The 16,041-nt window shown below is 47.7% G+C and overlaps 2 protein-coding genes across 2 annotated transcripts; both read left to right on the top strand.

Moving 5' to 3' along the window:
• Nucleotides 1-1,152: 1,152 nt before the first annotated feature.
• On the top strand, nucleotides 1,153-4,658 carry LOC134661416 (glucose dehydrogenase [FAD, quinone]-like). Its single transcript, XM_063517498.1, has 5 exons — nucleotides 1,153-1,332; nucleotides 2,325-2,407; nucleotides 2,513-2,670; nucleotides 2,961-3,075; nucleotides 3,327-4,658. The coding sequence occupies exons 1-5, from the start codon at nucleotides 1,176-1,178 to the stop codon at nucleotides 4,656-4,658; spliced, it is 1,845 nt and encodes a 614-aa protein (XP_063373568.1). The 5' UTR covers nucleotides 1,153-1,175.
• Nucleotides 4,659-12,850: 8,192 nt separating this feature from the next.
• Nucleotides 12,851-15,031, top strand: LOC134661424 (uncharacterized). Its single transcript, XM_063517512.1, has one exon. The coding sequence runs from the start codon at nucleotides 12,851-12,853 to the stop codon at nucleotides 15,029-15,031; it is 2,181 nt and encodes a 726-aa protein (XP_063373582.1).
• The last annotated feature ends 1,010 nt before the right edge of the window (nucleotides 15,032-16,041 follow it).

Here is a 16,041-nt window from a genome sequence, read left to right on the forward strand (position 1 = left end):
CAGATTGGCACAGGGCATGGTAGACAACGCGAAGGACACTTAGAGGTGAACAGTCCCGCAGCCGTTTCACTAAATAAATCAGTTTTCTCACTTTTTTGGATAGACTAGTCAAGTGTTGTTTAAAAGAAAGGTGTTCATCAACGATAAGGCCCAGATACTTGACGGTGTAGCATCTACTTATGGACCCACATGAGCAGTTTAAGTTATTTGTGTCGCAGGAATGTAACTTTAAGTGGTATGTGAGCGGAGCAGAGGAGACTGATGTCTTTGAGAATGGGATGTGATAGCTTTTGTTCATATTTAGAGTGAGAAGATTGTGATCCAACCATTTCGATACAATTGATTTGCTTTGATTTTGTTTGATATTTTACAGTTAATATTTTTGTTGTGTTGGTGTGGTGAAATTTTTTGTGTTTCACTCGGTGGCAAAATTTGTTTAACCACATCAACTTTGCCAAATAACTATTTCTTCGAACTTGGCTGGACACACTACCGTACCTATATAATGCTCAGTATTTATTAAGCGAAGCAAACTGTCTCTTGACAGTAAGATCGTGATCCTGACAGTGATAATCACCTGTAAACAATAACTGCGGCGCACGCGCCGCTTTCTCTGCCACCTCTGCTCTGTACAGTAAGTAAGATTTTTTGAGAAATACGTCATTGCTATTTTAAGGACATTTTATCACTACATAGTATAAAACAAAGTCGCTTCCCAGTCGCTTGAGTGATAAATTTTGTATTCTGAGTAGAAATAATCCAAAATGTGTAAGGTACGTTTTTTTCTGAAACGCGTTTTAATTTTATTTATTATAGTTAGGTACTATTTACAAACATAATTACTTGACATTGCAGTACTTTGTTGAAGAGGTTTTTGTCTTCTATTCGCTAGGTGCACGACTGGTGCTGCCCTCATTTTGGCAGACTTTCTACGTTAAATCTTATGGAGTAAAATTAGTTCAAGCGGCTGCCGCTAGTACTAATGGCGGCCATTCCATAAGATTACCTGTGTTTGTGACGATCAACGCCACTTCCCCCTCCACCGACTTCGCACCTTTCCAATAAATTTTGCGTAATAACTTGATTCAAACAAGAAAACTAGAAAGCAGAAATCACCTGCATTTATTAGTTAACTAATATGACTGAAACTTATCTACAAAATTTGCAGTTCAATAATGGTGGAGACCGTATGGCAGCCGCCAAACATCGCTCAACAATGCCCGGCGCAGACAAATCTCACCGCATGTACCCCTTTTGGTCTCGTGTACCTCAACTTGTTGGTGAAACTGTTTGGCTCGGCGCCGGACCGAGCCCCTGAGCCGGTAGACGCTGGTAAGTGACCTCTCGTGTACCTCAACTTGTTGGTGAATCTGTTTGGTTCAGCGCATGTAGGTGACTTGTTGTAGTTTACTAGCTTACTATTGTCACATATTACATATTGCATTGCTGTAGTTTCACTAGCTTGATATTGTAACTAGCTTACTATTGTCACATATTACATATTGCATTGCTGTAGTTTCACTAGCTTGATATTGTAACCTAGCTGTTTAAGTCCTGCTGGCATCAGCAAGTGGTGCCCCGAAAACCTAAATTAATCTCACTTCTTTTACCTACTTCTTTTGCGTTCATATACAACTCCGCGAACAAATACCGTAAAATGAGGTGAGTAGGGTTCGCGGGGAGAGTTGGGCTATGAATGGGGAGAGAAGGGATGAAAGAGGGGTGAGATGGATTTTTAAGGCTACTCCTAGAAAAATAATGCATTCCAATTTAAAATGGAGCTATAGTAATACTCATAATAGAAAAAAGTCGATCCAACAATCTTCCAAAATCACCTTTGTATGAAAACCCAACTCACCCCAAATACGAGGGACTACGGGGTGAGATGGGATTTCCTGTTTATCGTCAAGTTACGAAATGGAACTACCCAAAATAAAATACAAACGTCCGGAACACTTACTATATACACCATTCAGTTTGCATATGTAAAAATAAAATGTTATCGAGGTTTGAATGTCATGTTTTGCACCTACTCATCCCTGTACACAAAGCTCAAGAATGGCGGATTTTAATTGTGCCGGTTCAACAACAACGACAACGGCCATTCAACAACATTCATCCAAGAGTCAAAACATGAGAAATTTAACGTCGTTTGTGTCGGTATTTTATTAATTTAATTGCTTTGTCATATTTTCAGCACGACATTCATGTTTATTGTTTAGCGATAAGAAAAGTACAATATTTTCGGATATGAAATATAACTAAGTACTTGGTTTCATTTACCTTCTAATCAATTATGAACTAACTATTTCCTCTCGTTTCAGAAACCTACGACTTCATTGTCATTGGAGCCGGGGCCGCTGGATGCGTTGTCGCTAATAGACTTAGTGCGATTCAAGAATGGAAGGTACTCTCCTAACTAATGAAATATTGCTTAATAACCGTTAACGCAGTGTCAAATTGTCGGTTAACGCCGGATTACTGAATGGTACATGTGGTCCTTACTGTTCAGGTACTGCTCCTAGAGGCTGGCCCTGAAGAACCCGAGATAACCTCAGTTCCCGCGCTGTCCACAGCGCTCCTAAACTCAAACTTGGACTGGCAGTACAGGACCATGCCCAGCAATGTCGCCTGTCTGGCCTTCCCGAACCAGCGATGCAGCTGGCCAAGGCAAGTTGTAAATTCTCTTCATCCTTTCTGCTGAATTTCGCTACCCTCGCCTTCCACTATACCGCTATTACCCGTCATCATTACTCACTTCCTGCATAATATGTGGTTACATATCGTTTCTTTCGCAGTCTATACACTTATTCCTTGATCTTGCAGCCTTGCATATTTATAATACTTAGGTATCATGACTTTCACTTACATCTCTACTTCTCTTGACACATAACACATAATTTTTACCTCTTCTTATCATATCACATGTTAATATACCGTGTTTTTCGTGAATGTTTCAGGGGAAAACTGATGGGTGGTTCAAGTTCCATCAACTCGTTCGTGTACGTCCGCGGCAACAAACTTGACTATGACGATTGGGCGGCGCTGGGTAACCCGGGCTGGAGCTACGACGAGGTGAGTAACACATCATCATCATTCATTACTAAGATGCCCTCTATCGTTGCAGCATTCTCCTTCCCAGCCTATGGGCTTTCTTCTTCCTGGTTTGAGCTCCAACACCATTTTTCATATCATGTCAATTCTGCCCTCATCTCATTCAATAGTTGACCTAATTAATTAAGGACATCACAAGAAAATTTGGACTTCAAAAATCTACAGGATGAAAATGCTACTATTAAATAATAATAAAATGTTTTGTTCCGCAGGTACTAACATACTTCAAGAAATCCGAAAGAAATCTAAACATAGAAGTGTTAGACCGAGCATATCACGGCGTCAACGGCGATCAAGCCGTTTCATTCTTTCCCTATATAGGCGATCCCGCTATTATGATGACCGAGGCCTTCAACGAGACCGGTTTGCCGATTAATGACTGTAATTCCGCCCGACAGTATGGAACCTTACAGGCCCAAGCCACCTCAGAACAGGGTCAGAGAGCTTCCACTAACAGGGAGTTCATCAGGCCCATCAGATACAAAAGGAAGAATCTTAATGTCAGACCTGAAGCCGAAGTTGTCAAAATACTTTTTGATGAGAACAGAAGAGCTTCTGGCGTACAATACATTAAAAACGGTCAGCTATTCACAGCTTATGCGACTAAAGAAGTCATAGTGAGTGCCGGATCTATAAATTCCCCAAAACTACTAATGCTTTCTGGAGTCGGACCTAAAGAACACTTGAATAATCTTAATATACCAGTGATCTCAGATTTACCAGTTGGAGAAAACCTCCATGATCACGTCACTTTTAACGGGTTAGTTGTTGCGTTGTCAAATAAAACCGCTACCACTGCCAGCCAGGAAAAGATCATTGAAGATATATTAGAGTACAAGCAGATGGAAGTCAAAAGGGGTCCATTGTCAGGCAACGGCCCAGTGAACAGTATATCTTTTTATTTGACTGAACCTGGCTTGCCGGCTCCCGATATCCAAGTACAAGTTAACAATGTTAATTGGGAAGAATATGTCAGAGAACCTATTGATTATGAGAGTTTGGCTATCTTCCCGACGGCATTTTATAATGGAGTCATACCAAGGGTCATGAACAATGTTCCAAAGAGCAGAGGTAGATTACTCCTCAACGCGAGTGATCCTTACGGAGATCCTCTGATATGGTCCGGGTATTTGACTGACCCACGGGATTTAGAAGTACTAATAAAAGGTGTGAAAAGGGTTTTGGCTTTGGAAAACACTCATGCTTTTAGAACTAGAGGTGCTTACTTCGTTAGGACCCCTCTGCCTGCATGCAAGCACTTGCCTTGGGGTACAGATTCATACTTTGAGTGTTTGGCGAGGTCTTACACATCTAGTACTTACCATCCTGTGGGGTCTTGTAAGATGGGCCCCGCTGGGGATCCCACGGCAGTGGTGGACCCCAGGCTCAGAGTTTATGGAGTGACAGGGCTAAGAGTTATAGACGCGTCTATGATGCCACAGGTAATTCGAGGTAACACGAATGCTCCGTCAATTATGATTGGAGAAAGAGGAGTGGCTTTAGTCTTGGAGGATTGGCTGGATAAATATAAGAAGTATAAATAATTTGCAAGACCGAAGTGATCCCATAATATTAAGTGTTCCGTGAACAAAGTTTTGAACGGGACACTATAAATAAGAAATCTGCAAAACTATACCAGTGACGCCGCTACAGTGGAGTTTATGTGAGTTATCATTTGGACTAGCACCTTGAAAACTTACATCAACTTTAAGACAATTGAACTTTCGACCATATCCGACCTCTCCCTTAGAAAATCCCATGGACTTCCTATATAGTTACAATAAAATTTATTATAATGCTTAATGAATAAACCTTGACTTATTATTTTATTAAAATTGATAATTTTAATTAGTTATTGATAATAATTTGATTTTATTTCATTAACTGTTAATATTTAAGTAGACATAAGTAAATGGGGGCACGGGAGGTAAGTAGCAATAGAGATATTGGACAATGACGTACGTCCTGCATAAGTAGTGCAATTATATTTAATTTCTGTACCCCTAGTGTAAATTTCATTCGCTTATTTATTTATCGTATGGCAATAGGTTCACACACCTATTAAAACAACAGTTAACATCAAAATGTACAATTCCGCAGGTACAAACTCGCGTTTGTTGTCAGGTTTTTAAAATCCTCAATTGGACCATTATATCTGGTAACAGGGCACTGAAATACCATATGATGTATGGTCTGTTCTGGGTCTCCACACTCGCACGCCGCCGACTCGCACCACCCCCACTTGTGCCAGTGGTAAGCACAGTTGCCGATACCAGTCCTTAGACGGTTCAGTGCACACCATATTTGTCGGTTTTCGTTAAATCCCAAACCTATATTTGGAGCACCGCCCTCTACGGATGTGAAAGTTGGAACATCACAACACAAGACCGCCGGCGTCTAGAAGCATTCGAAATGTGGTGTTGGCGAAGGATGCTCAAAATCAGCTGGACAGAAAAGCGCACCAACCTTGAAGTTCTAGAGAAGGCAAAAGAGAAGAGACAAATAATGCACGTCATTGAAAAACGTAGAGCCAAATGTATAAGTCACATACTCCGACACGAAGGGTTAAACAAAATCATATTGGAGGGCAGAATTGAGGAAAAAAGAGGAAGAGGAAGACCTAGAATATCATACATGACACAGATAAAAGAATGGTGCTGTAGCCACTCGTATCAGGAAGTAAAAACGAAAGCCCAGAATAGGCTGGAATGGAAAATGCTGCAGCGACAAAGGGCCAGGCCCTCTTAATATTGATGATCGTTAAATCCTTTGGGCCGTTCCCGTGTGGTAAACTCAAAGATGGAGTTGTCTAAATTATGCTGCTGGGATTCCCATTCTTTTTCCCACGCTTGACTATCATTCCATGCCAGGTTATGTGTATGGAAAGTTTTGGCTGGTGGATTTCGGGACTTGAGTCGGCTATTTTTGAGGTTGTCCAAGTCTTGATGGATAGACAGCAATAAGTTTCCAGACATTTTGGTGATCTCCCTTGATAGGCATTTTTGTCTGCGAATTCCTGGTGGTGTAATGCTGCTTAAAGCCGGTAACCAGTAAGCAGTATTCGCTAGTGTGACGTGACGTGAAAAGTTAACTATGATTTTTGCATGATTTCTGTATGAAACATTGTTTTCCTATTAATTTCGCGCAAACGAATATTCGAAAGTAGATACATGCGGAAATATTTATGTAGTAATAGTGTGTAGTTACTTAATGAAAGACGATTGAATTTTGTATGAAAATCGAACCACCTTAAGTGTCATTTTGTATGGGATTTTGAGTTTCGTTAGCTGTTCAAAATCCCATACTATAATCACAGAATAAATAATAGTACTAATGCTATAATAGACAACGCAAACGCGAATGTCGCTCGTCACGCTAACGAATGAAATTTACACTTAGGGGTTCTGAAAACTTCTCGGAAATTTCCTTATGTCCTAAAAGTATGGCCCTAAAACCCTACCCATGCAGCATTTTGGCTTACAACAAATGTTGTGTGTATGTATAGGAAGTAAAGTCAGCAGAAAATCTCGGGAACGTATAACAATAACTTATTCTACACGTAATACGGCACTCGCGTTCTGTTCGTAGACTACAGCGTACACCAATCAATGAAGCTGCTGAATTCAACAATCTTTTGTCCATTTTTACGCGTCTGTACGTACAGCGTGTAAGTTTAATAGAGCCAAAAATGGCACTGAAATTAGGTTAGCCTTATCTCAGATCAAACGATTTTAAAAGAAATGATGATACTCACTAATAAATTACTAGTTCATATATCATTACTTGCGACACTTGTGACGTCGTGACACTCGCGACAGTAAGTGCAAGTAATACAATACATGCTTAATTATTTTATTAGGAAAAATAACATTTGTATTTTTTTTTTATATAAGTAACATTATATGAAGGTTAATTTATATGGGCCTATACTGACTACCCATAGAATATGCGATAATGTTAAAAATACGAGCTTTATATGATTCCCAGGCATGCTTTATACAATCTGAGAAGGAAGAAAAAAGTGAGTACAGTTGGTGCCTTTGGTGCTTACTTACTTATTTTGTGGTATTTTTACGGCTGAAGTAAAATGACTGTACATAAAGGGTAAGATTTTAAAGCAACCATCTAAGTCTCCATTGATCGGAGTACAAGCCGTATAAGCATAAACATAAGTATAAGCTGCGACTTGGCAGATACGCCGATCGACACGCGACAGTACGGCGCCGGTCAGTGTTGGCCGAACGTTAATCCCAATTACCATTAAAAATTAACCATTGAAAAGGTTAATTCGAATTAACCATTAACCATTGAAGGAAAATTAATTGTCAATTCGCATTAACATCAATTTGCATTAATATTAATTTATTTCGAACCATTAAAAATTAAAAAGAATTAATGGTTAATGCTTCACAAACCATTAAAAATTAAATCAATTTTTAATGACAATTAAAAATATTATTGATAATTATCAATTAACAAAAATATATCGTAATTTTATAAAGGCGCCCGTAATTTTTATCTAGCTAGTGGACCTCAGGTTTGGTGCAACATAGAAACACGCCGTTTGGTCATCCAACTCGTCTTGATGAGCACTTGGGAGACCAGTACCCAAGATAGAGCTGATGCTGAACCCTGGGTGTACCTAGTGGAATTCAGGTTTGGTGCAACATACACACACGCCGTTTAGGCTATTCGACTCGTCACAATGAGCACTTGGGAGAGCAGTACCCAAGATGGAGCTGATGCTGAACCCTGGCTGTACCTAGTGGAACTCAGGTTTGGTGCAACATAGACACACGCCGTTTAGGCTATTCGACTCGTCACAATGAGCACTTGGGAGAGCAGTACCCAAGATGGAGCTGATGCTGAACCTTGGCTGTACCTAGTGGAACTCAGGTTTGGTGCAACATAGACAAACGCCGTTTTGGTCATCCGACTCGTCTTGGTGAGCACTTGGGAGAGCAGTACCCAAGATAGAGCTCATGCTGAACCCTGGCAGTACCTAATGGAACTCAGGTTTGGTGCAACATAGACAAACGCCGTTTTAGTCATCCGACTCGTCTTGATGAGCACTTGGAGAGCAGTACCCAAGGTAGAGCTGATGCTGAACCCTGGCAGTACCTAGTGGAACTCAGGTTTGGTGCAACATAGACAAACGCCGTTTTGGTCATCCGACTCGTCTTGGTGAGCACTTAGGAGAGCAGTACCCAAGATAGAGCTGATGCTGAACCCTGGCTGTACCTAGTGGAACTCAGGTTTGGTGCAACATAGACACACGCCGTTTAGGCTATTCGACTCGTCACAATGAGCACTTGGGAGAGCAGTACCCAAGATAGAGCTGATGCTGAACCCTGGCAGTACCTAATGGAACTCAGGTTTGGTGCAACATACACACACGCCGTTTTGGTCATCCGACTCATCTTGATGAGCACTTGGGAGACCAGTACCCAAGATAGAGCTGATGCTGAACCCTGGCAGTACCTAATGGAACTCAGGTTTGGTGCAACATAGACACACGCCGTTTTGGTCATCCGACTCGTCTTGATGAGCACTTGGGAGAGCAGTACCCAAGATAGAGCTGATGCTGAACCCTGGCTGTACCTAGTGGAACTCAGGTTTGGTGCAACATAGACACCCGCCGTTTTGGTCATCCGACTTGTCTTGATGAGCACTTGGGAGACAAGTACCCAAGATAGAGCTGATGCTGAACCCTGGGTGTACCTAGTGGAATTCAGGTTTGGTGCAATATACACACACGCCGTTTTGGTCATCCGACTTGTCTTCATGAGCACTTGGGAGAGCAGTACCCAAGATAGAGCTGATGCTGGACCCTGGCAGTACCTAGTGGAACTCAGGTTTGGTGCAACATAGACAAACGCCGTTTTGGTCATCCGACTCGACTTGATGAGCACTTGGGAGAGCAGTACCCAAGATAGAGCTGATGCTGAACCCTGGCAGTACCTAATGGAACACAGGTTCGGTGCAAAATAGACAAACGCCGTTTTGGTCATCCGACTCGTCTTGATGAGCACTTGGGAGACCAGTACCCAAGATAGAGCTGATGCTGAACCCTGGCTGTACCTAGTGGAACTCAGGTTTGGTGCAACATAGACACCCGCCGTTTTGGTCATCCGACTTGTCTTGATGAGCACTTGGGAGACAAGTACCCAAGATAGAGCTGATGCTGAACCCTGGGTGTACCTAGTGGAATTCAGGTTTGGTGCAATATACACACACGCCGTTTTGGTCATCCGACTTGTCTTCATGAGCACTTGGGAGAGCAGTACCCAAGATAGAGCTGATGCTGGACCCTGGCAGTACCTAGTGGAACTCAGGTTTGGTGCAACATAGACAAACGCCGTTTTGGTCATCCGACTCGACTTGATGAGCACTTGGGAGAGCAGTACCCAAGATAGAGCTGATGCTGAACCCTGGCAGTACCTAATGGAACACAGGTTCGGTGCAACATAGACAAACGCCGTTTTGGTCATCCGACTCGTCTTGATGAGCACTTGGGAGACCAGTACCCAAGATAGAGCTGATGCTGAACCCTGGCTGTACCTAGTGGAACTCAGGTTTGGTGCAACATAGACACACGCCGTGTTGGTCATCCGACTTGTCTTGATGAGCACTTGGGAGAGCAGTACCCAAGATAGAGCTGATGCTGAACAGCTGGCTGTACCTAGTGGAACTCAGGTTTGGTTCAACATAGACAAACGCCGTTTTAGTCATCCGACTCGTCTTGATGAGCACTTGGGAGAGCAGTACCTAAGATAGAGCTGATGCTGAACCCTGGCAGTACCTAATGGAACTCAGGTTTGGTGCAACATAGACAAACGCCGTTTTGGTCATCCGACTCGTCTTGATGAGCACTTGGGAGAGCAGTACCCAAGATAGAGCTGATGCTGAACCCTGGCAGTACCTAATGGACCTCAGGTTTGGTGCAACATAGACAAACGCCGTTTTGGTCATCCGACTCGTCTTGATGAGCACTTGGGAGAGCAGTACCCAAGATAGAGCTGATGCTGAACCCTGGCAGTACCTAATGGAACTCAGGTTTGGTGCAACATAGACAAACGCCGGTTTGGTCATCCGACTCGTCTTGATGAGCACTTGGGAGAGCAGTACCCAAGATAGAGCTAATGCTGAACCCTGGCTGTACCTAGTGGAACTCAGGTTTGGTGCAACATAGACACACGCCGTTTTGGTCATCCGACTTGTCTTGATGAGCACTTGGGAGAGCAGTACCCAAGATAGAGCTGATGCTGAACAGCTGGCTGTACCTAGTGGAACTCAGGTTTGGTGCAACATAGAAACACGTCGTTTTGGTCATCCGACTCGTCTTGATGAGCACTTGGGAGACAGTACCCAAGATAGAGCTGATGCTGAACCCTGGCTATAGCTAGTGGAACTCAGGTTTGGTGCAACATAGACACATGCCGTTTTAGTCATCCGACTCCTCTTGATGAGCACTTGGAAGAGCAGTACCCATAGCTGATGCTGAACCCTGGCTGTACCTAGTGGAACTCAGGTTTGGTGCAACATAGACACACGTCGTTTTGGTCATCCGACTTGTCTTGATGAGCACTTGGGAGAGCAGTACCCAAGATAGAGCTGATGCTGAACCCTGGCAGTACCTAATGGACCTCAGGTTTGGTGCAACATAGACAAACGCCGTTTTGGTCATCCGACTAGTCTTGATGAGCACTTGGGAGAGCAGTACCCAAGATAGAGCTGATGCTAAACCCTGGCTATACCTAGTGGAACTCAGGTTTGGTGCAAAATAGGCCCACGCTATTTAGGTCATCCGTCACATCTTGAACCTGCAGGTACTGCCAGGGTTCAGCATCAGCTCTATCTTGGGTACTGCTCTCCCAAGTGCTCGTCAAGATGTGACGGATGACCAAAACGGCGTTTGTCTATGTTGCACCAAACCTGAGTTCCATTAGGTACTGCCAGGGTTCAGCATCAGCTCTATCTTGGGTACTGCTCTCCCAAGTGCTCATCAAGACGAGTCGGATGACCAAAACGACGTGTTTCTATGTTGCACCAAACCTGAGTTCCACTAGGTACAGCCAGCTGTTCAGCATCAGCTCTATCTTGGGTACTGCTCTTCCAAGTGCTCATCAAGAGGAGTCGGATGACTAAAACGGCATGTGTCTATGTTGCACCAAACCTGAGTTCCACTAGGTATAGCCAGGGTTCAGCATCAGCTCTATCTTGGGTACTGGTCTCCCAAGTGCTCATCAAGACGAGTCGGATGACCAAAACGGCGTTTGTCTATGTTGCACCAAACCTGAGTTCCATTAGGTACTGCCAGGGTTCAGCATCAGCTCTATCTTGGGTACTGCTCTCCCAAGTGCTCATCAAGACGAGTCGGATGACCAAAACGGCGTGTGTCTATGTTGCACCAAACCTGAGTTCCACTAGGTACAGCCAGGGTTCAGCATCAGCTCTATCTTGGGTACTGCTCTCCCAAGTGCTCATCAAGACGAGTCGGATGACCAAAACGGCGTTTGTCTATGTTGCACCAAACCTGAGTTCCATTAGGTACTGCTAGGGTTCAGCATCAGCTCTATCTTGGGTACTGCTCTCCCAAGTGCTCATCAAGACGAGTCGGATGACCAAACCGGCGTTTGTCTATGTTGCACCAAACCTGAGTTCCATTAGGTACTGCCAGGGTTCAGCATCAGCTCTATCTTGGGTACTGCTCTCCCAAGTGCTCATCAAGACGAGTCGGATGACCAAAACGGCGTTTGTCTATGTTGCACCAAACCTGAGGTCCATTAGGTACTGCCAGGGTTCAGCATCAGCTCTATCTTGGGTACTGCTCTCCTAAGTGCTCATCAAGACGAGTCGGATGACCAAAACGGCGTTTGTCTATGTTGCACCAAACCTGAGTTCCATTAGGTACTGCCAGGGTTCAGCATCAGCTCTATCTTGGGTACTGCTCTTCCAAGTGCTCATCAAGACGAGTCGGATGACTAAAACGGCGTTTGTCTATGTTGCACCAAACCTGAGTTCCATTAGATACTGCCAGGGTTCAGCATCAGGGGCGCTAGGTCGGGTAACCTCCACGAGGGTCTGGGCCATTCTGATGTCTGCTGATCCTCGCGGATCCGCAGTCAAGGGAATGGCTTATGGCTGGTGCGCCCTGGGGGCAGCGATAAGTGATCTCCTACGGGGTTTGCTTACCGGTGCTGCTAATAACCTGACACCCGGGAACATCCCGGGGTGGGGGGGGGGGTGCTCTTGGCGTGTCTCTATGATCTCCTAGGCTATACCGGAAAGGGCTACCCATACCGGGCAGGCGAAGGGTGAGGGACACTACCAGGAGCAAGGAGGGATAAAGGAGGGGAGGATTAAGAGGGGGGAGTTTCGAAAGGAACTCTGAGGGGAGCATTAGCCAGCTTCCCTTGAATCCCGTAACCTGGTGCTTTCTTCAAAGACCACCATCCTATGGCGTGATGGTGGTACGTTGGGAGTACTGGGACCGGAGGGCTTGCCTTAATTGGCCGGCCCGCGAGAAGGAAAACTCTATAAAACCCGACAGTGAAGTCGTAAAAACCTGTGCATACCTGGCGACCTGCACAGTACATAGCTGGCGCATACTACGGAATGGGCGTTACCCGATGCGTCAAACCTTTCGTCCCATACTCGTGGGAACTACATGGCAGACAAAATAAAAAACAAATATAAAAATCGGACGGAAAACTCAATCGACAATGGCAATGGAATGGATTTTGTTAATCTGGCGGTGGAGGTGGGCACCCCGACGGTGCGCACCGATGCCAACGACAATGGCGAAGATAAACTGATGCCGACAAGCTTGGGGACTGATCCTCAGAAAGAAACGACGCTGCGGCTCACTCGGCAAACGGCCCGGGAAATAAACGCGGCGACTAAGGGGGCTGGAGGCGGCCTCCCTGTTTCCCAGATTGTGCCCGGTGGGGAGGAGGGAAAAGCGCTCCAGAGACGCAAGGGGCTGAAGGCGGGGGCAAAAAGGGTCCACCCCGACGAAGGGGAACTGGAACCCGATAATGAGCCGCCGAAAATTAGCTCGGCTCGGAGGGGGAGGAAAGTCGGCGGTGTAGGGTCCGGCGCGCCTCGCCTTAAACTAAAAATCCCAGCTCGAGGGAAAAAGGCCGCTGGAACATACGCTGGGTTGTCGGCCGCCCGCGAAAATCTGCGGAACAGCATGGGCCTGGATCCTGAGGAGGAAGATGAGGAGCTTATGGACGGTGACTGCTGGAACGAGGGTCGGGCGTCCCCGTTGGGGGATAAGGACCCCATTGAGGCGGCACGCCGGGCTGCTCAGACAGTATTGGAGCAGACGGCGAAGTCCTCCGATATCGGGGGTTGCGTGAGGGGCACCATCAACGACGCTTGCAGCGTTATTAAGGCCGCCATGGAACAGCTGCAGTCACGGCATGAAGGAGAGGAGATCCGCTCCCTCAGAGCGGATAATAAAAGGATGCGGGAGGAACTCGCCATCATGCGATCGGAGACAAAAGCGCTCCGGAAAGCCTTCTCCGAGAGGGGAATGGCGGCCCCTCAGGCACCCCCCGCGATGGACCATAATGGGTCAGGGGACCTCCTAAGGGCCGAGGTGGAGACGCTTCTCAACTCCTTCAGGGAGGAACTAGAGCAGAAGCTATTTGCCTCCATCGGAGGGATGGTGAACACCAGGCTGCAGGAGATCCAGAAGCGCCTCCCTCCGGAGCCGATCATCCGGCCGCCGTTAGCGGCAGATAGAAAAAGGGCAGAGGGCCCTAATAATGCGCCTGCCGTCCCGGAGCAGCCCAGCCCGCAACTGAGAGCGAACAGGGGGCCATTGGGAGGCAGCGGCAGACAAACCACTGCGACGGGGGCGACACTCATGCCCCCTGCGAGACCTGCGCCTGCTCCGCGGACCAAGAAGACGACGGCGGCTGGGCCCAAGCCGGTGCCTGCAGCCCCCACACAGATGCCCCCCACGCAGGGGGAATGGACGCAGGTGGTGAAGCGGGGAAAGAAAAAGAAGGCCACCCCTCCTGCCGCTTCGACGACAAAAGCGGGTAAGCCGGCGGCCCCGGCAGCCAAAAAGCTGGCGGTCCCGAAAACCGCAGCGGTAGTGGTGGCTCTTAAGCCAGAGGCGAAGGAGTCGTACGCCTCCGTAATGCTGAGAGCCACTCAAGCCTTTCGGCTCGAGGAGATTGGCCTCGAGCACGTTAATATGCGGAAGACGGCGGACGGGACCCGCATCCTGGAAGTGGCGGGGGCAGACAATGGCCGCACCGCCGACGCTCTGAAGGTGCGCCTGGAGGCAGCCATAGGAGACGCGGCCAGAGTCTATAGACCGGTTAAGATGGCGCGTCTTCGAGTCTCCGGCCTCGACGAGGCTACTACACCGGAAACAGTGGCGACGGCAATTGCGGCCAAAGGGGGTTGTTCGAATGCGGATGTCCGGGTCGGGGACATCCGCATTGGCTACAGCGGCACTGGTTCGGCCCTTGTACAGTGCCCTATAGAGGCGGCGAGCGCCGCGGCGTCGGTGGGTAGGGTGACAATAGGGTGGTCGTCCGCCCGAATTAAAGCACTGGAACCTGGTGTGCTCAGGTGCTTTAAGTGCCTGGGCATCGGACACACTAGGGCCACGTGCCCCTCCCCGGTAGAAAGAGGTGATCTGTGCTTCCGCTGCAGCAAGCCGGGGCACCGAGGGGCGGACTGCCAAGCAGAGGCTTTCTGCGCAGTCTGCCATCAGGCGAAATTGCCAGCGAAGCACAGGATGGGCGGTTTCTCCTGTAACCCCCCTAAGGTAAGGGGAGTGGAAGCCCGCAGTGGGAACCGTGGGGCTCCGGAAAAGGCCGCCCCGGCTATTGACCCAAGCCCCCCTCCGACGGAACAGATGATTGTGGGACAGCCAATGGACCAATAATGCAAGTACACCCGCAACAAGGTTCATGGGAGGTGTTGCAGTGCAACATCAACCACTGCGTTCCCGCACAGGATCTGCTCATGCAGAACATGGCGGAGTGGGGTATTGCACTGGCTGCGGTGGCGGAGCCATACGCTGTCCCGCCTCGGCCCAACTGGGCAGGGTCTAGAGACGGCCGGGTGGCGCTGGTGGCCTCGGTGCCGGGGGAAGTCCTCATGGGCATAGAGAGAGGGGAGGGATTCGTGGCGGCTAAATGGGGAGGAATCATAGTAGTCGGGGTATACTTCTCCCCCAACCTGCCGCTGAATGCCTTCCAGCGCTTCCTGAGGGACCTGGAGGGGGTGGTGAGAAGGGCCGGCCAGGCGCCCATCCTTGTGTTGGGAGACTTCAACGCCAAGAGCCGAGCATGGGGGTCACCAAACACCGACCCCAGAGGGGCCGAGGTTGAGGATTGGGCGGCTGCGGCTGGCTTGGTCCTCCTCAACCACGGCAACACGCAGACGTGCGTCCGCTGGAATGGGGGGTCTATAGTTGACTTATCCTTCGCGACCCCCGACCTGGCAGCGCGCGTTGCCGAGTGGCGAGTTTTGGAGGACGAGGAGACCCTCTCGGATCATTTATATATCCGCATGAGGGTCTCTCCACTGCAGAGGGCCGCGCCGACCAGTCCTCATGGCCGACGTGCAGGGAGAGGGGGGTTCCCAAGATGGTCGTTGGCCCGCCTCGACAGAGAAATGGCGGAAGAGGCCGCCATCATCGAGGCGTGGAACGCTCCCCAGGCGGCCCCAAGAGGCATCGAAGAGAGGGCCGTCCACTTCAGAAGGTCCCTGGAGACGGTTTGTGACGCTTCCATGCCCCGGGCCCGGCCTGCCCGAGGCAAAAAACAAGTCTATTGGTGGACTCCGGAGATCGCCGCCCTACGCACGGCCTCCAATAATGCCCGGCGGGCCTACACGCGGTGCAGGAGGAGGAGGCACACCGCTGAGGAGGAGGAGCTCCTCTGCACCACA

Source organism: Cydia amplana, chromosome 2, assembly GCF_948474715.1.
Source record: "Cydia amplana chromosome 2, ilCydAmpl1.1, whole genome shotgun sequence".
Taxonomy (NCBI): Eukaryota; Metazoa; Arthropoda; class Insecta; order Lepidoptera; family Tortricidae; genus Cydia; species Cydia amplana.

Excerpts from the sequence above, each read along its gene's own strand:
- LOC134661424 (XM_063517512.1), top strand. The coding sequence starts at position 12,851 with ATGGATTTTGTTAATCTGGCGGTGGAGGTGGGCACCCCGACGGTGCGC.
- LOC134661416 (XM_063517498.1), top strand. The coding sequence starts at position 1,176 with ATGGTGGAGACCGTATGGCAGCCGCCAAACATCGCTCAACAATGCCCG. Across the intron at positions 1,333-2,324 it reads CCCTGAGCCGGTAGACGCTG|AAACCTACGACTTCATTGTC; the intron begins GTAAGTGACCTC and ends CTCTCGTTTCAG. Across the intron at positions 2,408-2,512 it reads GTGCGATTCAAGAATGGAAG|GTACTGCTCCTAGAGGCTGG; the intron begins GTACTCTCCTAA and ends CTTACTGTTCAG.